We start from the raw sequence: 27944 nt of genomic DNA on the forward strand, positions 1-27944 counted from the left end.
CCACACAAAAACCTATACATGGATGCTTATAACAGCTTTATTCATAATTGCCAAAACTTTGAAGCAACTAAGATGTCTTTCAGTGGGTGAATGGATAAATAAACTGTGGTATATCCAGACAATGAACTATTATTCAATGCTAAAAAGAAATGAGCTATCATGTCATGAAAAGCTCAGAGGAACCTTAAATGCATATTACTAAGGGAAAGAAGCCAATCTGAAAAGGCTGTATATTGTATGATTCCAACAATGTGACATTCTGGAAAAGGCAAAACTATGGAGACAGGTAAAAGATTAGAGGTTGCCAGGTGTTGGGGGGAAGGAGTGATGAACAGGCAGAGCACAGAGGATTTTTAGGGCAGTGAAACTATTCCTTATGGTACTCCGGTGGCACATATCTTTATTCATTTGTCAACACCAAGAATGAACCGTAATGTGAACTATGGACTTCGGGTGTTGATGATATATCAGTGTAGGAATGCAGGTTCATCGATTGTAACAAAGGAACCATTCTGTTATGTGATGTTGATAGTGAAGGAGGCTGTGTGTACAAGGGTGGCAGGGGGTTTCGGGGAACTCTCTGTGCTTCCCACTCACTTTTACTGTGAATCTAAAACCGCTTTAAAAAATGAAGTCTACTTTAAAAAAAAAAGTCCTGGTAGAAATTTTACTGTGTAGTACATGCTGTTTCACTCAGTTCTAGATATTTAAATATATGTATTATGATTTCTTTATTAATCCATTGATTATTTTGAAGTATGATTTTAGTTTTCAAGCATGACTTCCTAACCTTCCTGATGCTGATTTCTAATTTGATTTTTGTGTATGGAGAATACTTTCTATAAATTGTCAATTACTGAAAATTTTACGACTCTTTTTAGAACCTAACGTATGGTAAATTTGAAAATATTTTGTGAGTTTGGTGTGCATGTAAAGGTCTCTATACATCTATTGGCTTAAGCTTATTAAACACATTATTTAAATCTTAAAAAAAACTTTAAATGAATATCTTTGTACATATCACTCCTCAAATGCACTAAATATATTTGTATGATAAATTCTTAGAGGTGGAATTGTGGGTGAAAGTGTATGCACATTTTAAACACTGATACATATTGCCAAACGGCCTTTCATAGAGGTTCATTCTGCTTCATCTACTCACACTCACATAGCGTATTATTGGTTTTGTTAATAATCACCAATCTCATATTGAAAAAAATGTAATCCCACTGTAGTTTTGACTTTCTTTTATGAGTGAGATTGGTTTCTTTTCACATGCTTAAGAGCCTTTTATATTTCTTTTTCTACAAACTTTGCCCACCTCTATATGGGTTGTTAGTCTTTTTAAAAATGATCTCAAAGAGCTATTACGTATTAGGGCATCTAATTATTTGCGGTCTGTGTTGCCAGTATTTCTCCCAGTTTACTCTAAATTAACTGTCTATATTGTTCTATATTATTTCTTCTTCTCCCATTTTGGACCATGCTTGTTTTTAAATGGAGGGTGGTGTTTGTCATGGTGAATTATTTTTTTAATATATTGCTGATTTGCTCATGTTTCGTCTAGAATCATGGTAGTAATGGTCATCAGAGAGATGGTTTGTAATTTTTGCGTGTATGAAAGGTGCTAACTTTTGGGGTTGTAAAATCAATATCATGTTGCTTAAGAATAACTCAAAAGCTTTTATTCCTTTCAAATGTTCAGGAGAAGATGAAACAGCATTATGACAATGTTCCTTAAATAGCCGGTAGAATTTTTCAACTGGATTTGGAGATTTTGATGGAATGGTGAGAGGGGAAAAATATTGATCATTTTTTCTATTTTTATAAAATAAATTGCCTATTTTTTCCTTCTAGAGTTAATTTTGTTAATGTATATTTTTCTAGTACATGATTTTATTAATACAGGTTTTTAAATTCATTTCTACGATGCTGCATAGTAGCTTATTTAATTTTTACAATTTCTTCATCATCTGTGATTATTTTTCCATTCTCATTTTATGTACTGCACTTTCAATGCTTTTTCTTTATTAGGTCAGTTAATGTATTAGCAATTTTAGTTATTCTTTCAAAAACCTAGTTCTTGAATCTTCAAATTATGCTATTTTTCTTTCTTTTTTCTAAATTAAAAAAAATTAATCTGTTTTTCTGTTTTCCTTTGGTTTGTTTTGCTGTTATTTTCTAACTTCTTCAGCTAAATGTTGCATTAGTCAGAATAAGGTATGCTGCAGTAACATACTCTGAAATCTGGTGGCCTAACTCAACAGGAAGTTCATTGCCTATTCACATAACATTTTATAGGGTCAGGTAGCCTTCCTCCAACTTGTACATATGCCCTCTAGACTGATTTTTAAAAAGATCCAGTTTAAAAGGTCACTGGAACAGGAGAAAAAACAGCAGGAGGAAGTTCACTATAGCTTAACTGCCTTGGCATGGAAGTGATATAGTACAGGAGTCCCCCTTTATCTGTGGTTTCACTCTCTGTGGTTTCTCTTACCTGTGGTTGACCGTGGTCTGAAAATATTAAACGGAAAATTCCAGAAATAATTCATAAGTTTTAAATTACACGTTTTTCTGAGGAGCATGATGAAATCTCTTGCTGTCCTGCTCTGTCCTGCCCAGGAAGTGAATCATCCCTTTTTCCAATGCATCCACCTTGTATGCGCTACCCACCCAGTAGTCACTAAGTAGCCGTCTTGGTTATCAGCTGGGCTGTCTCAGTATGGCAGTGCTTGTGTTCAAGTAACCCTTATTTTACTTAATAATGGCCCCAAAGTACAAGAGTAGTGATGCTGGCAATTTGGATATGTCAAAGAGAAGCCGTCAAGTTCTTCTTTTAAGTGAAAAGGTGAAAGTTCTCAGTGTAATAAGGAAAGAAAAAAAAACATATGCTGAGGTTGCTAAAATCTATGGTGACTTTTATTACAATGTATTATTATAATTGTTTTATTTTATTACTAGTTATTGTTGTTAATCTCTTACTCTGTCGAATTTATAAATTAAACTTTATCATAGGTATGTATGTATAAGAAAAAACATAGTATATATAAGGTTTGGTACTATCCGTGGTTTCAGGCATCCACTGGGGGGCTTGGAATGTACAAGCATACCTCAGAGATATTGGGGGTTCAGTTCCAGACCACCGCAATAAAGAGAACATTGCAATAAAGTGAATCACACAAATATTTTGGTTTCCTAGTGCATACAAAATTATGTTTACACTATAATGTAGTCTCTTAAGTGTGCAATAGCATTATGTCTAAAAAAATGTACATACCTTAATTAAAAAATACTTTATTGTTAAAAAATGCTAACCATCATCCGAGCCTTCATTGAGTCGTAATCTTTGTGCTGGTGGAAGGCCTTTAAAAAATGCAATATCAGTGAAGCTCAATAAAACAAAGTGCAATAAAATGAGGTATGCCTGTATCCACTGTGGATAAGGGGGGGACTACCGCAGTCACTTCTACTAACAGCCCATTGGCTAGAACTAGAACTTACCTGGCCCCAAGGTAAGTACAAGAGAATTGAGAAATATAGTAATGTGTAAGGAGAATTGGTGAATACTCTGTCTACTACATATTTTTAAATAATTTATTTTTAATTTTTAATTTCTTAATGTAAATACAGGTGTTTCAAAAGTCTTAGAGCAGTTTTAATCTTTAATAACTCTCGAAATATAAATGCTACAAGCATAAAAATCATTTGAAAGTTTATTTAAACTTCTTATAGTTTTGTAAATTGAGTTATAATTACACACAATTTGTAAACTTTCAATAAGCATTTTAATATTATTTTTTTCAGTACTTCTAATTGAAGATGTCAAAGTAGTAGAAAAACTTAAAAATTTATTGTTCAAGATTCACAAAATAAAATATTATATATTATATACTATATATTAAAAATAAGCTTTCAAATGATGTCTTTTGCAATTTTATAGCATTTATACTTCTAAAGTTGTTAAAGCTTAAAAATACACTGAGTTTTGAGACATTCTGCATATAAACTTATAAAGTTATGAATTTTTCCTTTGAACAATGCTTTGCTTATATTCCATATGTCCTGATATGTATGTATCTTTATATTCTACAAGTTCTATAATTTCAGTTTGATTACCTCTAGAATTCAGATAAAGAGTGTTTATATTTTATCATTAAATTTTCAAGCAGAAGGGAGCTTTACTCTTTATAATGACTAGATTTTTTGTTTTTTGTACTATGATCAAGGAGTTTTGTCTGTATTATTTCTTTTCTTTTTTTTTTTTTTTTGTGAGGAAGATCAGCCCTGAGCTAACATCCATGCTAATCCTCCTCTTTTTGCTGAGGAAGACCGGCTCTGAGCTAACATCTATTGCCAATCTTCCTCCTTTTTTTTACCCAAAGCCCCAGTAGATAGTTGTATGTCGTAGTTGCACATCCTTCTAGTTGCTGTATGTGGGATGTGGCCGCAGTATGGCTGGAGAAGTGGTGCGTCGGTGCGTGCCTGGGATCTGAACCTGGGCCGCCAGTAGCGGAGCATGCACACTTAACTGCTAAGCCATGGGGTCGGTCCTGTATTATTTCTACTTCTTGGAATTTATTGAAGTTGTTTGTGACAATAAATGCTCATTTAAAAAAAATATATTTCATAAGCCTTGTAAAGGAAGGTTTATTTTTTGCCTTCTACGAATAGAGTTATATCTTTATTAATTTGACTTCAACATTAATTCTTTAGATCTTCTACATTCTTTTTTATTTTTCTTCCACTTAATTTTTCATGGGTGAAATTATTATTATATTATAGTATACTTAATTATATTATTAATTATATACTTAATTATATAATTAATTATGCTAATTATATACTTATATTACATTATGCTTAACTATTCATAAGTGAATAAAATTTCTTGCTCCTAATATGGTTTTCTGATCATAGTTTCTGTAAGTTTTGCTGTATAAAACTTGATAATACGTTATTTAATGTAAGATATTTAAGACTGCAAAGCCTTTATTGAAGATTGCATTTTTATCATTAAAATATATTTTTCTTAGTCTCAGCAATGTTTTATTTTGGTCCTTAAATTTATGTCTCTCATTAAATTCTATTTTCTTGTTGCTCTAAAAATTTTCTTAGTGAGGCTTTACATGGAAAAATGCCTTACACTTTGTATGTCTAAATTATATGGAATAACATTTTAGCTGGGTATAGAATACTAGCAGGAAAGTGTTTTTGCTTTAGCTTCTAATTACTCCATAATCTTGTGGCATTTCTTAATGTCTTCTTAGATAATCTAATTTTCTTTCTGGTAGTTTTAATATCTGATGTTCTGCAATTTCAAAATGACTTACAGAGGTTTGAGTTAATTTTATTAATTCTACCCAGAAGTCTGAAAGTATTTCTTTACAAGGAATCAAGTTTTTCAACTCAGGGAAACCTTCGCCATTCTGTTTGTGTGTTTATTTGTTTGTTTTTTCTATCAGTACCTATATTCTCTCATGGAATTTCTTTGGGTATCTGTTGTAGCCTTCCAAACATGTATCTTGACTGCCCATTCTTACTTTTTAATTTCTCTTTCTCTGTGATGCTTTCTGGGTGAATATATTATTATTTTTCAATTCACTTTCTCTGTGTCCAGTCTAGAATTTATTTTAAATTTCATGTTGATATATTTCATTCTCAAATCTAATACATCTCACTCTCCACCTTTTCCTATTACAATTATTCTGTTTGTCATCTATATCTATATCTATATTTATATATCATTTATCTATCTACCTATGCACATGTATTTTTGTTCATTTCAGGGATACTCTTTTCTACTTTTTTCTCTTTGAGGATCTCAAATATACTTATTCTAAATGTTTTTTTTTTAAAGACTTGTTATCTCATTTTTATTTAATCTTGAGTAAATTCATTTTACAATGATTGATTTTGATGGCTGGTTTTATTAGAAAGAGTTTTCTTCATGTATTTTAGAATTTTGGTTTGCAATCTCACCTTGGATAGGAGTTTTTGATTTTCTTTCTATGTATTTATTTGCCCCCAAATACAGGTATTGCTGCTTCCACTCCAGCCCAACCCATACTTCCAGCATTCTTGGTTCAGAAATATATCTTATATCTGTTTTTTGTGGGATTCTATTGCAGTATGATATTGGAATTTTATCAGATTCAGTCTCTATGCCAGCCAGAGGCTTGGCTTGATTGCCCTGCCTATGTCTTCCCATCTCTCTAGGCACACAACTTCACTTAACTACCATCCTAGATAGCAACCAGCAGCAATTTATTTTTTAAATTTTCCTTTCAAAAGCAAAGGAGTCCCATTCCATTTTCTGGTTTCTAGCAGTGAGCCTGCCTCCAGTTCCCAACTTCATGTGGGACAGCTTTATTTCCCACTAACCCTGAGATCTAAACATCTGTGTATCTCTATTGGCCTCCATATCCAACCCAATCAGGCATTCAGTTTCAATGCAGCTCACCATTTGTTATTCTGTTTTATATCTGTTCTTCAGAGATATACTTTGTTTGTTAATAAGGCTATATCTCTCTCATTTTCTTCCACTATGGTTTATCATCACCTCTATGTGTTTTTCACAGTGGAGAGAGGATTCAAAGTATGAATTTAAAATTTCATCTTCATATGAATTTCTTTTTCACACCTTCTTAATGACATTAGAACAGTTCATTGTGTGAATGAACTGTAATTATTAAGTAGTTCCTCTATTAATGGAAAATATGTTACTTCCTGTTTTTTGCTGTTAAAACAAAATGCTGCATTGAAAATCTTTGTGCATACATCTTTACACTCCTGCTGTTCTTTACATGAATTTCTAGAAGTGGGAAGGCTGGGTCAAATTTACATTCCTACCAACAGCTGGAGGGCCTATTTTCCTCACAACCTTGCCATCACTCTATAATACCAAATGTTTCTTTTCTTTTTCAATCTGAAGAATGGCATTTCTAAGTTTATTTTCCATGAGGAGTGAACTTGAAATTTCCTTCCCTGATACCCCAATTGTAAGGTAACTGCAATTTGCTGGTCTAGGACGTGAGAGACGACATGTTGGCGAGTGTAGTCCTTGGTCAGATAGGTTCTTTGAGATTAGAAGCTCCTAAGTGATAATGGTTGTATTGTACTTTAATTAAATTTAGCTCTCATTCTCTTCTTTACAGGAATAAAGAAACTTATTAAGGTGCAATAGATTAACACCAATAGATGGCAATTTATGAATTCAAAAAAGCCATTTTAACCAACAAATGTAAATTAATTACCCTGAAAACTTTTAAATGCCCAAGCTAGTATTTAGAAATCTTTGAAAATAAATATGAACTCTGGATTAAACATCTTGTGTAGTTTAAAGGTCTTTTAGCTTGTAAAACTGAGAATTTAATTAAATTTTAATATATCAAAAAGTTTATAGATGTGCACATATTTTTAATCCATTGTTTATATTTGTGGTTTACTTTAATATCTGCAATGTTCATAACGGTATATCATAAATGTGCATATGTAATTGTGAATTATGACTACTCAAATAGTTTGATACATTATTGTTTAATGTATTTAAACTACAGGTTAAATTAGAAGCAGATCAATGGTTAAATTGTTACCTTCCACATTTACCTTTTATTTTTTTTATGTTTTACTTATTTATTTTTTGTACGAACACTTAAGTTCTACTTTTTTAGCAAATTTCATTGTACAATATTGTCAATGATAGTCACCATGTTACATCAAATTTCCCTTTTAAAAATGCAGCATGAGTTTTATCACAGTTCCACTTCTTTTACATTAAATTTTGGTTTACATGATGAATATTTCATACAAACATCTGAAGTTTTATTAATATTATTAAATGTATAATCTAAATCCAAAGTCAACACACACAAAAAAATCTTTCAGATTCCAATTCTCCAAAGATTGCTCTCCAAGAGAATCAAAATATGGTACCTCAAAAATATGCCACTTTAGCATAAGAATTATTTTGAACTGAAGGCATTTGAATTTCAAAAGATACACAAAGAAGCTTTCCTGGAGTTTCCCTTATGACTAAAAGCATAAACTTCTGAGAAATGAGGACTGTGATAAGTCTCTTTCCCAGGGAAGTTTTATGGCCATGAGGAATATAGAAAGTCAACTGCCATGATGGACCTGCACAAACTTTATTAACTAGCCCTATCTTCTATTCATTTTCCTATATAATTACCTTCTCACAATTTGCCATCCCTAGAAACTCAAAGTCCTTTTCCTTTGTCTTGTCACTTCTCTACCAATTTATTGTTCTTTGCTAAGATGCTACATAAGCCTGAGTTCTAACCACGCCTTGGAGTTACTCATTGCTGAGTTCTCCCACATGTATGCATGATGCATGTGCTAATAAACATCTGAGTTTTTTTTTTATTGTTAATCTGTCTTTTATCAGTCTAATTTACAGGGTCCCAGCCAATAACTCAAAGATGGATAGAGGAAAAAGGTTTTTTTCCTTTCTACGTCAGCCATCCTCAACATACTTCAGATTCATTTTTAAGTTGAGCCATATTTAGAGGAAGCTATTTCCTAAGAGTTCATTGCAAAATATCAATACACACATATAAGATAAATCACAAGCTCTTGAAATTTTCCATTAACTTTACTTAACCCTGTTATTTATTATTTATATGCTTTCTCTGCATATTTTCTGTCATAAAAATTTCAAACCAGTTTTTACTAACATATAGCTTTTAGAACTTATTTTGTTATTAAGCTATTTATAATTTCTTTCTTTATAAAGAAATTGCAGTCTGGTTTTATGTTTCATTTCTAAATTTTCTGAATCTTAATGGCATATTCAGTTAGTTTTAGCTCAGGACTTTCCATGTCAATTCATATTTTGTTTTATTATAGCCTTGGCGGTTCCTTATTCACTTGTTAAAGTGAATTACTTGTTACTTGTTAAAGACTATTATCTGATATATTTCAACATTAGCCCAATAAAGCAAATGCCAGAAGCAACATGGAGAAAAATATGTACTATATGTGCTTAGAATAATGTTAATCCGAGTCAAATAATTGGCTCTTTGGCGTTAGAATTAGCCTATTAAAAAAAACTTGTTTGTTCAGTCAATAATGCATTCATTTAACAATTAATATAATATGTTCCAAAAAAGTAATTTCTAAACTTAAGTCACTTTCTTCTAATCAATAACCCCCAAAACTAAGACTCTTCATGTAACAATTGAAAAAAATCACATAATTGTTAAAAATATTGTTGGAAAAATAACCATTTTGGAAACACAACTCCTCCTAGGAATGGGCATCAGGAATATTTATTTATCCATGCCTGTGTTAGCTTATTTTTACTTCTTTATTTTTAATTTGACTGCTTAATTGTAATCAGGAGATGTGTTTAAGAAAAGAAACACAATTCCTTTTTATATCTTTCTTTAAATGCCCACGGGCCATGTAGTTTCCAGACTGTTTGTTTACTCAAAGATGTGATAATTTTTCATTTCTAGCTTTTAGTTGAAATACTTAATAGGGAGCAAAAGAATTACTTTTGTGTGTGTGTGTGTGAGGAAGCCCAGCCCTGAGCTAACATCTGATGCCAATCCTCCTCTCTTTTTTCTTTTTGCTGAGGAAGACTGGCCCTGAGTCAACATCCATGTCTGTCTTCCTCTACTTTATATCGGACGCCGCCACAGCATGGCTTGAAAAGAAGTGCATCAGTGGACGCCTGGGATCCGAACTGGTGAACCCACGGCCACCGCAGCAGAGTGCGCACACTTAACCGCTTGTGCCACCAGGCCGGCCCCCAAAAGAATTACTAAGAGTTCATGATTAAGCAATTCAAAAACAATTTCATGTTAAAAAGAAATTCCAGAGATGATTCCAGAATATAACCTGAAATCTACAGAAAATTCTGTCCATGAGTTATTTCGATGATGATACCAATCATTTCACAAATTGCACCTTAATAGTTAATTGTAATCCACATTTCTCTAAACTTCAACTCATCATCTGGTATAGAGAGGGAAATAAATAAGTCAGTTTACCATGTCAGGTAGAACTTACTATATGTAGGAAAACAAAATGGAGAAGTCATAATAATAGAATACCTTCATAAAAAAAAATCAAAGCCTCAGTGACTCTCAAAACAAATCAAAGGTTTGAATGACAGTGATCACCTTCATCCTAATGGAATCCAACAACGGCACAAGAAAATTTAGGAAACTAGTTGAAAATAAGTGTATATAATTCTGTCTTTCATTTCTAGTCATCTTCACTAAATTTTATGTTGAGGATTTATCTATGGACAGGGGAGTGCTGTCTGTGGGTTTAGCACACTTGTCTCTTTCTGGACTCTGCAATTTCAGACTCTGAATCCAGATTGCCTGGTTTCAAATCCCAATTCTGTTAGAACTTCTTTTGACTTTTTTTCATTTGAGCAAGTGAAAAACTTCTCTGTGCCTCAGTTTTCTCATCATGAATTGGGATGATGAAATGAGTTCATGCAGAGACCATTCTTGGGAATGTGACAGAACCATAGATAGTTTTCAATAAATGTTAGTTATTATTATTTTTACATATAGAATTATAAACGTGAGATATGGATTGAAGATGGGCCAAAAGGATTCTACACCCAGGAAACCCAAGGTAAAAGCTGAACCCAATGTTCTGCTTACCTGTACTCTGGCAGGAAAACTTGGTTTTGTGATCACATAATCGTAAGGTACCAATGCAGCCTTTTTCATCACTGCCATCTTCACAATCTTTCTCCCCATCACAGCGCCACAGATCAGGAATGCAATTTCCATCAGGATGGCACTGAAATTCATTCCCATTACAACCAGCAGGAGAACGAATCTCTTAAATTGAAATGAGGGAGAGAGAGGCAGAGGAGGGAAGACAAAAGAGAAATTACAATTTTACTTGATGATAATTTTTTTCTTTCTTCAGGCATTATTATGATGCTAGAGAGAAAATACTTCACTTTAGTTGTTTAATAGCTATAATACTCTCTGGTATTTTTGAATTCATTTTAGAAATGTTAATAATTATAAGAAAATGATGTTTCTTGCCTCCCACAGAATTCCTGAAAGGGTCATGTACATTAGGAAAAATGGAAAGAGCAAGTAAGATAATGTGTGGATATTTTGCTGTAATTTGAATTAGTATCCTAAGAATGAGATCTTTGAAGAGTTTTTCTCTATGGCACATAAAAGAGGTTTCACATTCTACTCTAAGTGTGAAGACTTTGGTTGATGTTTTGACATTTCTCTAGATAATTTTTTTCAGACTATTAAGAGGTAACTAACCAAAAAATAATAAGTACTCTCTCACAAAATCTTTGAAGAAAAGTATTCAAAATTTTGTAAAACAAACAAACAAGCAAACAAAAAACCCCATAATAAATACAAATTCTTCAGGAAGTAAGATTTCAATTCTGGAATCAGAACAAACACGCATAAGAATTTAATGAGCCACTATACATTCCAATTCAATTTATCAATTAATAATTCATATAGTACCCAGATAACACTATTCCTCAAAACCTGATGACTAAAAATGTAGGTTAAATCCTGTGGATAAGCACAAGCAAGAATATGGAAATAAAAATGTTGGGGATATAAATGTTTTACAGTACAGCAATTGAATAATTTGTATGTAATCAGCAGTATATTACATTTTTATTAATATATAATATGAGATATAATAGTAATCATTATCTCCAAATTCTGTTGTAAAATAAAGATTTTAGTATATATTTTTCTAGACCAAAGTTTTTGTTTTTTGTTTTGCTGAGGAAGATTCACCCTGAGCTAACATCTGTGCCAATCTTCCTCTATTTTTTGTATGTGGATTGCCGCCACAGCATGGCTGCCGACAAGTGGTATAGGTCTGCGCCCAGGAACTGAATCTGGGCCGCCGAAGTGGAGTGGACCAAACTTAACCACTAGGCCATGGGGCTGGCCCCTAGACCAAAGTTTTAATGTAACAAATTTATTGTGTATCTTATATAGCTATATCCAGCAATTAATCTACATTATATCTATAACAGCAATTATTCTATATCATTATGAATAATTTGATGCAGTTTCACGTGAGTTATCCATTACTTAATGTGCAGGTTTGGTAGGGATCATGTGGTTATGAGTTAAATTAGATTCATTTAAGGTCAAAGCTAATAATAACACTTATATCACAAGGCAGCTACTTAATCTCTCAAGACCTCTCTTTGTTCATGTGGAAAGTGGAGAGTCTGGAATGTTGTTGTGAAGAATAAATTGGACATCTGTAAGTCACTGTTTTAACTACAAAATTTTATTGTTATTTGCTATGATATAAATAGTTCACTTCCTGATATTTTTCTTTATTTAAAGACTTTTAACAAATATAATATGTCAGGTGATAGAATATTATAAAGATGCACGAAATAGACTTGACTCAACTTCCCAAGTATTCTTAGAGTAGTAATGCTGAAATAATAAATAACTCCTCCCACAAAGAAAAAGATGCCCACTGAAGCAAGAGCAAAGAAGTTCTATTGGTAGAAAACAGGAATTCCAATTTACAGAAAACCTATAGGAATAATTTCAAAAGTAACCATTGCTAAGAACACTTATTATAATCATACCCAATATACAGATAAGGCACGGAGTTTAGGCTGGCTTTGAAGTCCCTTCCAAAAACAGAGACTTTCTCTCTCTACTTTCCTAGTCATCCAAATCATTCTGACTTTGTATATATATAGTCTCCATGATTAAATGAAATACTTGCATGCATACACACATCAATAAAGGTAGTAGAGTTTCTGCACATTTGGAAGATATATATCTAATGCGAAATAGTAACTTCCCACCATATTTAATTTACCACCTGTAGAGTGCCGTATTTAGCAGTATGGCTTGACCACTACAGTGGTAAAGAATGTTTCATAAACAAGATATTGTGAAGTCTTCAAATCTAGGATCTTTTTAAAGGTAACTTGAAAATCCTATGCGACTCCAATATTCAGGAAGAAGAAAGGAGATAAATCAAATGGAGTTTGAGGACCCCTTCAGCTGCCTAAGTAATTCTATGGTGAAGAGGCCAACTTCCATGCAGCAGTGAAATGGCCTTTGGTTCTTTTTCCTACTGCTTAACCTTCCTTGGAAACAAAACAAAAGAAAGCTTGGCTCAGCTGAATTTTATAACCTGTAGGATGAGCTCAACCAATAACATATAAAACTTGTATTTCAGGTAATTGTCACACAGTGATTGCAAACACTTAATAAAGAATGGAAAGGATAGTCTCTTGATTTTTCTACATTGTCTAAAATAAGAATTGAAGCCTGGCAGTTCATATATTGAATCTGTCCTTCAGTATGTTTAATTTGTCAGACACACTGTTGATCTTTTAAAAATCCAAAGATTTCCTATAAAAATCTAGATTTTTCCAGTTCCTTGAAAAGTAAGAAGATTCTCAGACTAGCATCCTTGCAGAATAACAACTGCTACCTGCTTTATCCGGGGCTAAACTAAATTGTATTAGCAGCTCCCTGTTATAATGGAGATACAAAGATAGCCATTTCTATTGTTTTTTTTTCCCTATTGAATTTTCTTCCTTGGTGGAGGTGGGCAGTAGGACAACTGCTAATCACATTTTCTTTCGTTTTTGAATCTACTTCTGAGAAACTATAGGAAAAATTTTATTTAACTCTTGCTTTAATATTAATACTAATTTTACTCTCTTGTGCAAATTATTTTTCTTCTTTATGAGTTCTTTTCATGGATACTTGTGAATAATCCTGAAACTCATCAGATTACTCTGTTTGCAATAGCTTCCTAGCATTTAGAGCCAAATTTATGGGTCATTTTTCATGATTTGAATTTGTTTGGACCAATCTTACCCTCAGATTTACTTACATTAAAGTAAATCCTTATTCTGCCTTTGTTTAAGTCCTTCCTCTTTACAACCTTTAATCTTTCCAGGTTATAGCTTAGACTGTTTCTAGAAATGATCAGAGGGCTAAGTAAATAAATAAAAAGAATAGTGATATACAAGGAAGTTTTGAGAAGGAACAACATATTCTATGTTTAAAATTACCTAATTTAGGAAATACTTTATTAGGTTAAATAAAATTAAATAGTACATACAAAATTCTACATCATATTTCCATTCTTCTTCCCATCTTTTATTTCTTCAGGAACTATGTTGCCTCAAAAATGTCAATAATAATGGAAGGAATTCTGTGTTTAACTATTTTAAGAGTAATGTTTTGACTCTTTTAAACATATTTTGCACTTGGTTTTAAAGGTCAGTTCTTTTAATCTACATTCCTCAACCTTAACTTAATGACATAATGGGAAATTCTCAAGAAGATTATATAAACTCAGAAATCCAGATAGATTAGCCTGACTCAAAAAGAGACTTGCAAAAGGTAAATTCCTACTTTGGGAGAGGGGGTTGCTTCTCCTGATCCAGCAGTATGGCAACTTTATATCTAGAATCCTAGTCTTTAAGCTCAATGTTATTTACAGCTGGAAATAAGTTGTGGTCACACAGATCAAAGCAGAATCTATTAAGGGAAAGAGTATGCTGCTATTGTCTGAATTTTTTTTTTTTTATTCCATTTGCATTTTCTTTGCTTTGCTCAGTATTGTTTGGTTATCTATTTGTGGTTCATAAGTGAATCTACTTTTTTGTTTTCTTATTCTAAATAAACATTTATCTTATAAATTTAAATACAAATGTGATATTTCCCTGAGGCTTTTCTTTTGCTTTTTTTTTTCCCTCTTAAGCTACTCATGTCTAAACTTCTGTGGGCTGGTATATTATCTATTAAGGGGCACCACAAACAATAAGATTACATTAATTTTAAAATGAGGGTATGGTCTGGAGAAGGAAATACAATATACCATTATAAACATTCAAATTGAAATGGTGAAATAAATCTTCTCTTTAGAAGAATTGCTCACACACATCATAAATATATACCTTGTGGTCTTGGTTATATTATTCTCCCCAACCTGGATTGTCTTTTACGGGGTTCAGGGCAGGCCACCACAAAATGTGACATTTTGGAATGTTAATTATTTTGATATAAAGTTACTAGAAATAGCTGGTGCAAAGGACACTCTGATCCTCCATTGTTCCCTGACAGCAGGAAATAAATCTCCCATGTGAAAGGTATTTCCCCCCTGTACCAGGAGGTAGAGAGATATCCTTATCACCAGAGATAGAGAATTTAGAGCCAAGACGTCTGGATAAACAAACCTTGCTACTTCTTCACTAATTTACCACCCGAAGCCCAAATTTCTTTGTCTTGTCAATTCTTCACAAATTTATTGTTTCTTTGTCTAAAAGGTATAAAAGCTACCTGCTTTAGTTACTTCTTTGAGTCTCACATTTATATGAGCTCCCGTATGTGTGAAATTAAATTTGTTTTTCTCCTGTTAATCTGTTTTATGTCAATTTAATTATTAGGGTGGTCAAAGAAACTAGAAGGGAAGAAAGGAACAGTTTTTCTCCCCTACACCTTCCTGTTTACATTTTATCTATTAATGGCCATAGTTTTCTTTAAGACTTAGTTTATTTAAAAAGAACAACTGATGAGCCAGCCCTGATGGCCTAGTGGTTAAAGTTCGGCACTCTCACTGTTGTGGCAGCCCTGGTTCATTTCCTGGTCATGGAACCACACCACTTGTCTTCAATAGCCATGCTGTGGTGGAAGCTCACATAGAAGAACTAGAAGGACTTACAACTAGAATATACAACTATGTACTGGAGCTTTGGGGAGGAAAAAAAAGAGGAAGATTGGCAACAGATGTTAGCTCAGGATGAATCTTTCCCAGCAAAAAAAAAAAAAAGATTTAAAAGAGGCATCTTCTATTAAAAACAAAAAACTACTATCTAGCATTGGGTCTCTTAATCTGGTATCTGTAGATTCAGGAAATTCATGGGTAGGCTTTACAAAATTTCAGAAATTATACATGATACTTTGTGTTGATATGCAGTTTTTTCCTGTGAAAAGGAATCAGAGCTTTTCTTGACTTTCAAGGCAGACTCCACGAGGAATGCCAAGACCCATTTCACACTTCTCTATCTCCTATTCCACATACCTGGCATGTAAACGGTAGTTTATATGACATTCAATTTTGCGTATGCTTTACATTAATTATATTAGATTGGATTAAAAATCAGTGAAAAAAACGAGCACCTATCTACTCCTTTTTATTTTGATTAAAAATAAATAAATAAATAAAACTGCTTATTAAGAGCACCTCCTTTCACAGAAGCAAAAACTACAAATCGATTTGCCTGCAGTTATACAGATAAGCAGCAGAGATGGGATTTGAGCCAACATAATTAAACTTTAGAGCCTGCTTTCTTTACCACTGTATCGTTATTACCTTCTTACAAAGTTTTTCTCACATAGAGGCTCAAGAATGAAAAAAAATAATTAGCTCATATAATAATCAAGAAGTGTCTATAAACTTATTTATTTTTTTATATTTAAAGTACTGTTGTTCAGCTTGTTTCTTTTCTAATAAAATTTAATATTTATTTTATTATGTTGTAAAGTTATGGTAAAATTTGGTCTTTTACGAAAAGATCAATAAATTGCAACTTGCATGGGGTAGTCTAGCCTTCTTGGGCATTTTTCTTCACTTGGATGCCAACCAGGAAAGATGAAGAAATATCCAAGGAAAGGGAAAATTTGGATAATGTTACTCATGATCACACATCTAGTTAGTGGTAGAGAAACACCAAATTAGTTTCGTAATCTTGAAAATGAGACTATTGGCCTCAGTGATTCCTTCATTTGTTCTTTCCATATATATTATTTATTGCAATGTGCCAGGTATTTTTCCAAGTACTAGGATAGAGCAGTGAATAAGAGAGAGACTGTACTGTTCTCACAGAACTTAAATGAGGGGAGAAGGAAGCACATAGGCATTTAATAAATAATTATACAAGTGCATAAACTGGATTAGTCCAAGAAAGTAGTAAGTCCTATGATGAAAATGGATCAGAGTAATGCTATAGAGGAGGGAACGTACATCATTTCTGATGACAATTCATCGGCCAAAACTAGTCACTTTGGGTGGGGCCCCATCATGTTGGTCCCAACCAATCACTAAGTTTCCAGGAAGTACAATCTTACCATGTTCCCAGAAAAGGGAAGAAATGGAAATATATCATGAACATCCTTGATCCATAATAAGTGACTTGCGTATAGGGGACATCTTGACAAGGGCAATTAGAGAAGTCTCTCTGAGAAGGTGGTACTGGAGACCAAAATGAAGAGAAAGAGCCAGCCATGCAAGTTAGGGTAAAGAACATGGTAGGCAGAGGGAATAAGAAATGCAAAGACTCTAAAACAGGAAGTAGTCTTTGTTTTTACAGAAAGAGAAGGAAATGAATGAGGGTGGGTGAGTGAAATGAGATCTGAATGTAGGCAAGGGCTGGATCTTGTAGGGCTTTATCAACACCTATGGTAAGATAAGTTCAACATTATTGGAGATTTTGGAGATTGGAGATTTTGAAGCAGAGAGTGATAATGATATAATTTAATCTACGTTATTAAAAGTTCTCATGGGCTGCTGTGTGAAAAAAATGGGTATTATGAGGCTTGAGTGGAAGTAGGGAGAGCAGTTAAGTGGCTTTTGCTGGATTCTGGGTGAAAAATGAAACATGCAGTTTCTGCTTTTGAAAAGATCATAAATAGTGAGTGTAGAGAGAAGTAGGTGATGTATGCAGTTACAAAGAAACGTCATAAGTGCTGTGGTAGGAGAGAGCCCCATGAGAACACCCAGAGGGGAAAATTAACCCTGATTGGGAATGTTAGATGAGGAATTCTTACAACAAAAGGATAAGAAGAGAGTTCTGAGTCATGATGAAGAGTCAGGTAGAGGGGAAAGTGGAATGGGACAAAAGATATTCTGAACAAAGTCAGCGTGGACACGGCCAAGACCTTGAATGGTCTTGTATGCCATGATAAATGGCTTGGATATAATCATAAAGGCAATTGGGAATCACAAAAAGACCTTCAGCTACATTCCGATATGCTCAGATATGCAGTTCATATAGACTCTTTGGGAGCATTTAGACAATAAATAGGGAAAAAAATCTCTAATTTTCCTTAAATTTACAAGGGGTTATATATTTCATCTGCTTGAACACTCAAAGTTTATACTAATGTCAGATAGACTATTACACACACACACACACACACACTTTTATATGCCTTCCCTTCCCAGTTCTCATCCTACTTGCGTACAATAAATTAAAAATACCCCAAACCTATTTCTCAACATCTGCTAGGTTTAGGTGTGTGTTGATGTTTAGAAATGCTGTCCTCTTCTGCTAGAAAACATAAAAAGTCATGGAGTTTTATTTCCTCTTAACCTTCTTGCCAAATGAAATCAGCTTCTGTTAACAGTCGTTGATTTTCCCCTGGATGGAAAGTTGCATTACTCTAAGGAGCCTGTAACGACCATTCCAACCTAAGCTCTAGGCCTGTGTGGTTCCCCAGAGCCCCAGTTGCCTAAGCTTTAGGGCTTTGCACACAATCTATCTTTGTAATATGGCTTGTCCCAGTGGAGTGTTAAAATGATGACTATGTTTATATGTATATGCTCATGCTGTTTTACTGTTATGTTTTCATGTTGCTGATGCTGGTTATATTTTTAACTAATGCAATTTTACTGTATTTTTGCCCTGAAGCTATTTAAACCAAGCATACAATTTGGAGAATCTAATAAATAAATAAATGCCGAGCCCTGGAGGAAATGTGGCAACCGATGGTGACATTTATCCCAACATTTAAATGGATTCATTGTGACTAAATATTTGCAGTAAGAAGGCTAGCAACTATATATAGAGAGAAAGGATTTTCTTTCCTCTTAAAGTTAAAAAAATAAAAATCAGGATTGCAAAAATTATATTTATACTGGTTTTTTGTAGTCAGGATACATTTGTTGGTTTATAAGAAATGTTAAAGCCCTCCTGAGAAAATAGCTAATAATGGTGCTGCAAATAAAATGAATTATTTAAATTGTGAGACCAATCGGGGAGAAGAAAACACCTTTCTTTTTTATTATTTTAATGGAGTTTATACCTTAACTTGCCATTTATCATAAAATGCTTTGAAAAGTAAAAAGCACTTTTTATTGCATGTGCAGAAAGCTTCCTGCATTTCCTACAATCGCCGTGTGTCAGTCCCTGCTTGATTCCTAGCTTTTCAATGAATCACTATGTATTAATAATTCCTGCACCTATGGCAGCTATTTGCTCCAGATTCATAGATATTTTCCTCTTGCCCAGAAACTACTGAGAATGGATTTGGCAGCATATCAATAGTGATTTCATTTACCAAAAGGGTGTGGACATAACCTTGGCCTACTTCTGCCTGAGGGGGCCCTTAACATCCCCCTGGAGGTTAGGATGGAGGTTAGGATGTCCCTGATTTCTAGAAATCCTTAGGAGAGTGGTGCTTGTCAAAACCTACCTCCTAGCCCTTGAGCTGCCTGCCTAGAGCTTGCGTTGGAGTTGGTAGGTGGACACTATCCTGCTCTTCTCCATTTAATGTGGGAAGGATTCCCAAGGGGCTGCTGCCTGCCTAATGACATTGCAATATGCTGTGAACTAACAATGAAGTCAAGCCTGGGGCCTCCCTCTTAAATCAACTTGTCCTCATCCCTTTGGACATTGATGACTGCCTGCCTGTCATCTAGATTTTAGATGGCATATCTCTTGGTTATTATTCTTACTGCCCCTCCCTCCCTCCCACCCCAACACGCTTCCAGGGCATGGTTTTTGTGTTTTACCTTCTATTCCAACAAACTCCTTTTACCCCTGTATGTAGCCCCCAGTGGAGATATTATCCTGATAAGAAGTTGGATGGGACTACCAAAACTGTTTATTAGTACATAGGATTTAATGGTAAATTTAATAATAAAAAAGAGACCAGATTTCAAGTATATACTGTCTGACTCAGTTAGAAAGTTGAATAGAAGGAAGTGGGAAAGAATGTGTAGATACCTAAGCACAAATCCAATTATTTTAACACTAAAAATATTATTAATATTAAAAACACATAGACAGGAGGAGTGATGGCAGCATCCTCGTGGAGTGAGTTGTTCCTTTTGTCTCTCCCCTCTAAGTTAGAACCAGTAGGACATCCATTGACCAACAAAGGACTCCCTACACAGCACACCAGAATGCCAGAGAGATCCATGCATCTATACATCTGAAGGTGGGTGGACTGGACATCTGGGAGGCAGTGGAACTAGGGGAGAAGCTCCCTCCCCCTCCCCCAGCAGCAATCCAAAATGCAGATACCCCTGGCAATGCAGTGGTGCCCTGACCTGAGGTTTAAAAAAGCACACCAGTGTGGGATATCACAGGCTGCAGGAGCAGCGATGGCACCTGTGGCTTAGCCCTTGCTCCTCTCCCAGAAGTGGTGGGTGGTGCCCATGACCTGAGGCTCCAGGAAATACAATGGTGACCCAGCCCACACCTCCTTTCCCCAGCAGCAATGGCTCCAATGCCAGTCTTTCCAGCAGTGGCAATCCAAAATACGGACACCTGTGGCAGAAGCAGTGGTGTCCTGACCTGAGGTTTCAAAAAGCACACTGGTGGGGCCAGCCCAGTGGTGCAGCGGTTAAGTGCGCGTGCTCTGCTTTGGCAGCCCAGGGTTTACAGGCTCAGATCCCAGGTGCAGACCAACACACTGCTTGTCAAGCCACGTTGTGGTGGTGTCCCATATAAAGTAGAGGAAGATGGGCATGGATGTTAGCCCAGGGCCAATCTTCCTCAGAAAGAAGAGGAGGATTGGTTTTGGATGTTAGCTCAGGGCTAATCTTCCTCACACACACACACAAAAAGCACACTGGTGCAGAAGATCAAGGCTCCAGGAGCAGCAATGGCATTTGCAGCTTAGCCTCTGACGCTCCCCCATTAGTGGTGTGTTGCGCTTGCGACCTGATGCTTCAGGAAACACAGTGGTACCAGCAATCCAGCCCTCCTCTTTCAATCCCAGCAGCAGTGGTAACTTCAACACTGGTCTTTCCAGCAGCAAGACCCTGGGCATTCAAGGCCCTGGGCCCATGGCAGTGGCAGTGACACCTGTGAACCTAGAACTTCTGGCAGTGGTGCTACCAGCACCCCAGACAACCTGGGAGTTGCAGCACAGGTAGGGCACATGGCAGCAGTACCTGAGTCCATTGGAAGACCACAGAGAGCTAGTGGGGGAATATGAGATGCAGAAGACCCCAGAAGCAGCAGAGGTGCTCAAAGCCGGGTGAAGCCAGTGGTGACATCCATGACTGCAGAGACATCATAAGCAGTAAGGCACCAGCAATCTTGGAGGCACAAGCAGCACAAAGAAGGCACTGATGACACCTCTGGCAGAGGCAGTGGAGGGTGGAAAGTGCAGGCTCTCAAACACAACCAGAAGCAGCTCAGAATCAAAGTAACCAAAGCTTTACCCAAATAAGAAAGGGGTTTATTACCACAAATGCACTTGCAGAGGATCAACTCATCAAGCACCAAGAAGAACTACAGTAATAGGGTAGAACAGAAAGAAAATGACAACTTTGCAGAAACCAAACTTAAAGTCACAGAAGATTGCGAACTGAAGAGAATTCAAAGTAGCTGTCATGAAGAAACTCAATGAGTTACAAGACTGTTCAGAAAGACAGTTCAATGAGCTCAAAAATAAAATGAATGAATAGAAGGAGTACTTCACCAAAGAGATTGAAACTCTACAAAAAACTAACAGAAAATCTGGAAATGAAGAACATGAGATGAAAAGTAAAGTAGACAGCATTGGAAATAGAGCAGAACATGTGGTAGAGAGAATTAGCAAGCTTGAAGATCAAAATCTAGACATGATTAAAGTGGAAGAGGAGAGAGAGCCAAGATTTAAGAAAAATGAAGAAATTCTACGAGAACTATCTGACCCAATTAGGAAAAATGACATAAGGATAATGGGTATTCCAGAAGGAGAAGAGAGAGAGAAAAGAGCAGAGACCTTATTCAAAGAAATAAAAGCTAAGAACTTCCCAAACCTGGGGAAGGAACTGGATATATAAATACATGAAGCTAATAGAACTTCTAATTACCTCAATGCAAAAAGACCTCCAAGGCACATTGTATTAAAACTGTTAAAAGTCAATGACAAAGAAAGAATATTAAGGGTGGTCAGAGAGAAGAAAATAACTTGCAAAGAAACCTCCATCAGGCTATCAGCAGATTTCTCAGCAGAAACTCGACACGCTAGGAAAGAGTGGAATGATATATTCAAACTATTGAAAGACAAAAACTATTAGCCAAGAATATTCTATCCAGCAAAGTTATCTTTCAGATATGAAGGAGAAATAAAGGCTTTCCAAGACAAACAAAAGCTGAAGAGGTTCATCACCATTAAACTGCCTTACAAGAGATGTTGAAAGGAGCCCCTCTCCCTGAAACAAAAAGGCAAAGGTACACAAAGCTTTGAGCAAGGTGATAAATGGAGAAAATCAGAAAATTGCTACTCTATATCAGAATAGGTTAGTAAACAATTACAACATAAAGGCTAAAGGGAAAGAAAATATCAAAACTAACTAACTACTTCAATTTGGTAACAAACTCACAATAAAAAAAAGAATAATTTGTGACAAGCAAAAATATAGAAAGGAGAGAGGAAAAAGATGGAACCTGCATAGGCTAATGGAGATAAGATGCTATCAGAATAAAAAGGACTATCTTATTTATGAGATCTTTTATATAAACCTCATGGTAACCACAAAACAAAATCAGAGCAGAATCATAAAACATAAAAAAAGAGGAAATGGAGAAACACATCACAGAAAACCACCAAACTGAAATGGCAGACAGAAATACAAAGAAAAAGAAACGATGGAAATGTAGACCAACCAGAAAACAAAACATAAAATGGCAGTATTAAACCTTCATATATCAATATTCACTCTAAACTTAAATGGATTGAATTCGCCAATCAAAAGACACAGAGTGGCTGGATGGATTAAAAAGCAAGGCCCAACCATATGTCTCAAGTCTGCCTCCAGGAAACCCATCTCATCTATTAAAACAAACAAAAGCTCAGATTGAAGGGACAGAAGATGTTACTCATAGTAAATAGCAACCAAAGTGGGTGTAGCCATATTTATATCAGACAAAATAGCCAAAAAAGATAACAAGAGACAAAGAACAACATTATATAATGAGAAAGGGGACAATCCACAAAGAAGACATGGCATTTATTAATATATATGCACCTAACATAGGCACCCCAAAGTATACAAAGCAACTATTAACAGATCTAAAGGGAGAAATTGACAGCAACACAATAATAGTAGGGGACTTTAATACCTCATATACATCAATGGATAGATCATCCAGACAGAAAGTCAACATTGACCTTAAATAAAACACTAGATCAGATGGACTTAATACACATATAAAGAACATTCTCTCCAAAAGCAGTGGACACATTCTTCTCAATTGCACATGGAACATTCTCAAAGACAGGTCATATGTTGGGAAACAAAATGGGTCTCAAGAAATTTAAAAAGACTGAATTCATATCAAGCATTTTCTCTGACCACAATGGTATAAAACTAGAAATCAACTATAAGAAGAAAGCTAGAAAAGTCACAAGTATGCAGATACTAAACAACATGCTATTGAACAACTATTGGATCAATGAAGAAATCAAAGGAGAAACAAAAAAATACAAGGGGACAAATGAAAGTGAAAACACAACATATCAAAATCTATGGAATGTAAGCAAAGGCAGTACTAAGAGGAAAGTTTATAGCACTATAGGCGTACCACAGAAAACAAGAAAAATCTTCAATAAACAATCTAACACTACACCTAAAAGAACTAAAAAAAAAGAACAAACAAAGCCCAAACTCAGTAGAAGGAAGGAAATAATAAAAATCAGAGTAAAAATAAATGAAATAGAGACTAAAAAGACAATAGAAAAGATCAATGAAACTAAGAGCTGGTTCTTTGAAATGATAAACAAAATTGACAAATCCTTAATTAGACTCACTAAGAAAAAATGGGATAAGACTCAAATAAATAAAATCAGAAATGAAAGAGGAGAAATTATAATGGACAACCCAGAGATACAAAGGATTATAAGAGAATAATGTGAAAAGCTATATGCCAAAAAAATGGGATAATCTAGAAGAAACAGATAGAGTCTTAGAATCAGACAACCTCCCAAAACTGAAGCAAGAAGAAATGGAGAATCTGAATAGACCTATCACTAATAAAAAGATTGAAACAGTAATCAAAAAGATTCTCAAAAAGCAAAAAACCAAGACCAGATGGCTCTCTGGTGAATTCTACCAAGCATTCAAAGAAGTTTTAATATCTATCCTTCTCAAATTATTCCAAAAAATTGAAGAGGATATGATGCTTCTTAACTCATTTTATGAGGCCAAAATTACTCTGATACCAAAATCAGACGAGGACAACACAAAAAAGGAAAGTCTCAGGCCAATATCACTAATGAGTATAGATGTAAGAATCCTCAACAAAATATTATCAAATCAAATACAATACATTAAAAGGATCGTACAACACAATCAAGTGGGATTTATTACAGGGATGTAGGGATGGTTCAACATCTGCAAATCAATCCATGTGATACACCAAATTAACAAAATGAAGAATAAAAATCACATCATCATCTCAATAGATGCAGAGAAAGCATTTGACAAGATTCGACATCCATTTATGATAAAAACTCTCAATGAATGGGTATAGAAGGAAAGTACTTCAACACAATAAAGGCCATATATGACAAACTCACAGTCAATATCAGACTTGACAGAGAAAAACAGAAAGGTATTCCTCTTAGAATAGGAAAAAGACAAGGATAGCCACTCTTGCTACACTTATTCAACAGAGTATTGGAAGTCCTAGCCATAGCAATTAACAAAGAAAAAGAAACAAAAGGAATCCAAATTGGAAAGGAAGAAGTAAAAGTGTCACTATTTGCAGATGATGTGATTCTATATATAGAAAACTCTAAAGAATTCACCAAAAAATTGTTAGAAATAATTAATGAATAAAGTAAGTTTCAGGGTACAAAATCAACATACAAAAATCAGCTGCATTTCTATACAATAACAATGAAATAGCAGAAAAAGAAATTAAGAATACAATTCCATTTACAATAGCAACAAAAAGAATAAAATACCTAGGAATAAATTTAGCCAAGAGATGGAAGACATATACACTGAAAACTTTAAGACATTATTGAAAGAAACAGAAGACACAAAGAAATGGAAATATATTTCATGCTCACGGATTGGAAGAATAAACATAGTTAAAATGTCCATATTACCTAAAGCAATAAACAGACTCAATGCAATCCCAATCAGAATCTCAATGACATTTTCCATAGAAACAGAACAAAGAATTCTAAAATTTATACGACGCAACAAAAGACCCTGAATAGCCAAAGCAATATTGAGAAAAAGGAACAAAGCTGGATGTATAACACTCCCTGATTTCAAAATACACTACAAAGCTATTGTAATGAAAACAGCATGGTACTAACAGAAGAACAGACACACAGATCAATGGAACAGAATTGAGAGCCCAGAAATAAAACCACACATCTATGGACAGCTAACCTTTGACAAAGGAGCCAAGAATATACAATGGAGAAAGGAAATTCTCTTCAATAAATGGTGTTGGGAAACTGGACAGCCAAAAAAATGAAAGTAGACCATTATCTTACACCATACACAAAAACTAACTCAAAATAGATTAAAGACTTGAAGGTAAGACCCAAAACCATAAAACTAGAAGAAAATATAGGCAGTGTGGTCTCTGACATGTGTCTTAGCAGTATCATTTTGAATATCATATCTCCTCAGGCAAGGAAAACAGAAGAAAAAATAAACAAATGGGACTAGACCAAACTAAAAAGCTTCTGCATGGTAAAGGAAACCATGAACAAAATGAAAAGACAACCCACCAACTGGGAGAAAATATTTGTAAATCGTATATATGATAAGGGGTTAATGTGCAAAATGTGTAAAGTAGTCATACAACTCAACAACAAAAAAATGAACAATCAGATTAAAAAAAAGGCAGAGGGGGGTGGGCCCAGTGGCACAAGCGTTTAAGTGCATGCGCTCCGCTGCGGCGGCCCGGGGTTTGCCGGTTTGGATCCTTGGCGTGCACCGACGCACTGCTTGTCAAGCCATGCTGTGGTGGCGTCCCGTATAAAGTAGAGGAAGATGGGCGTGGATGTTAGCCCAGGGACACTCTTCCTCAGCAAAAAAAAGAGGAGGATTGGCAGATGTTAGCTCAGGGCCGATCTTCCTCACACACACAAAAAAAGGGCAGGGCAGAGGATTTGAAGAGACATGTTTCCAAAGAAGATATAGAGATGGCCAACAGTCACATGAAAAGATATTCAACATCATTAATTATTAGGGAAACGTAAATCAAAATTAAAATGAGATGTCACCTCACACCCATCAGAAAGTCTATTAATAAAAAGACAAGAAATAACAAGTGTTGGAGAGGATGTGGAGAAAAATGAACACTTATACACCACTGGTGGGAATGTAAATTGGTTTATCCACTACAGAAAACAGCATGAAGATTTTTCAAAAAATTAAGAATAGAAATACTATATGATCCAGCTATTCCACTTCTAGGTATTTATCCAAAGAACACAAAAACACTAATTCAAAAAGATATATGCATCACTATGCTCATCGCAGCATTATTCACAACAGTCGACTTTGAAGCAATCTAAGTGGCTGTCACCAGACGAATGGATAAAGGAGATGTGGTATGTATATACAATGGAATACTACTCAGCCATAAAAAATACAAAATCTTGCTCTTTGGGACAACAAGGATGGAGTATGAGGGTATTATGCTAAGTGAAATAAGCCAGAGGGAGAAAGACAATTACTATATGACTTCACTCATATGTGGAAGATAAACAAACACATAGATAAGGAGAATAGATTGGTAGATACCAGAAGGGAAGGAGTGGAGGGAGTGCGAGAGGGGTAAAGGGGCACATATGTATGGTGACAGATGTAAACTAGACTTTTGGTGGTGAACATGTTGCAATCTATACACAAGATGAAATATAATGATATATACCTGAAATTTGTATAATGTTATGTAAATCAATGTGACCTCAATTAAAAAAAAACACATAGACATATAGACTCAAAAAATATATTGAAAGGAAAGTTTTAATTCAGGGTACTAAATATCCCCTAGTAAATTAAATATTAAAGTGAAGTCTATGTAAAACAAATAAAACATTCTTTTAGTTCATTAAAATTTTAAGTTTTGATATCTGGAACTCTATCATGAACATGTCATTTACAATTTAATGTATTATAGGAATGATGAACCTCTACATTGTCTAAATAGAAGTGAACAGAATGTATTAATCTGTTGAGTTGGCTATGTAATTGAGAAATCTATTTTTCCATTTACTGTTCAAATTAACTAATCATCTTAACAGACATGTTAGATATCAAATATTAAATAAAACAGATTGCAATGTGGAATTTACTTTGTGGCTTAGCAATATATCTAGCTCACTGTAGGCCTCAAATATTTACTGGAAAAAAAAAGAAGAAAAGATGACATTATTTAAGTTGATATTTTAAAATAACGTAGAACATTATTGTGTGGAAAGAACATGTATAAGCACACACACATGAGCTATATGTTTGAGGGAGGGCCAGAGAATACTATTTAAAAATTATTAATGGTCTATGTCTTCTTTCTTTGGTTTTTTCTTCTCTCTATTATTTTTCACCTTTGTCTCACAATAAATTCAATGTTCTACAAAACATGGGCATAAAAGATTATTCAGGATTATAGCTCCATTGGAAAGGATTTCCACTTGTGTTTGTTATTTTTTTTCCTTTTTTGCTGAGGAAGATTCGCCCTGAGCTAACATCTGTTGCCAGTCTTTCTCTTT

The 27944-nt window shown here is 34.6% G+C and overlaps 1 protein-coding gene across 1 annotated transcript in view; it reads right to left on the reverse strand.

Moving 5' to 3' along the window:
• The window catches only part of LRP1B (LDL receptor related protein 1B), a 1024768-nt gene that overhangs the window by 660357 nt on the left and 336467 nt on the right, over nt 1-27944 (reverse strand). The window contains exon 18 of the mRNA XM_058548897.1: nt 10644-10826. Within this exon, the coding sequence (XP_058404880.1) occupies nt 10644-10826 (183 nt within the window). The remainder of the gene's footprint in view (nt 1-10643; nt 10827-27944) is intronic.

The sequence above is a fragment of the Diceros bicornis genome, chromosome 10 (genome assembly GCF_020826845.1).
Source record: "Diceros bicornis minor isolate mBicDic1 chromosome 10, mDicBic1.mat.cur, whole genome shotgun sequence".
Classification (NCBI taxonomy): Eukaryota; Metazoa; Chordata; class Mammalia; order Perissodactyla; family Rhinocerotidae; genus Diceros; species Diceros bicornis.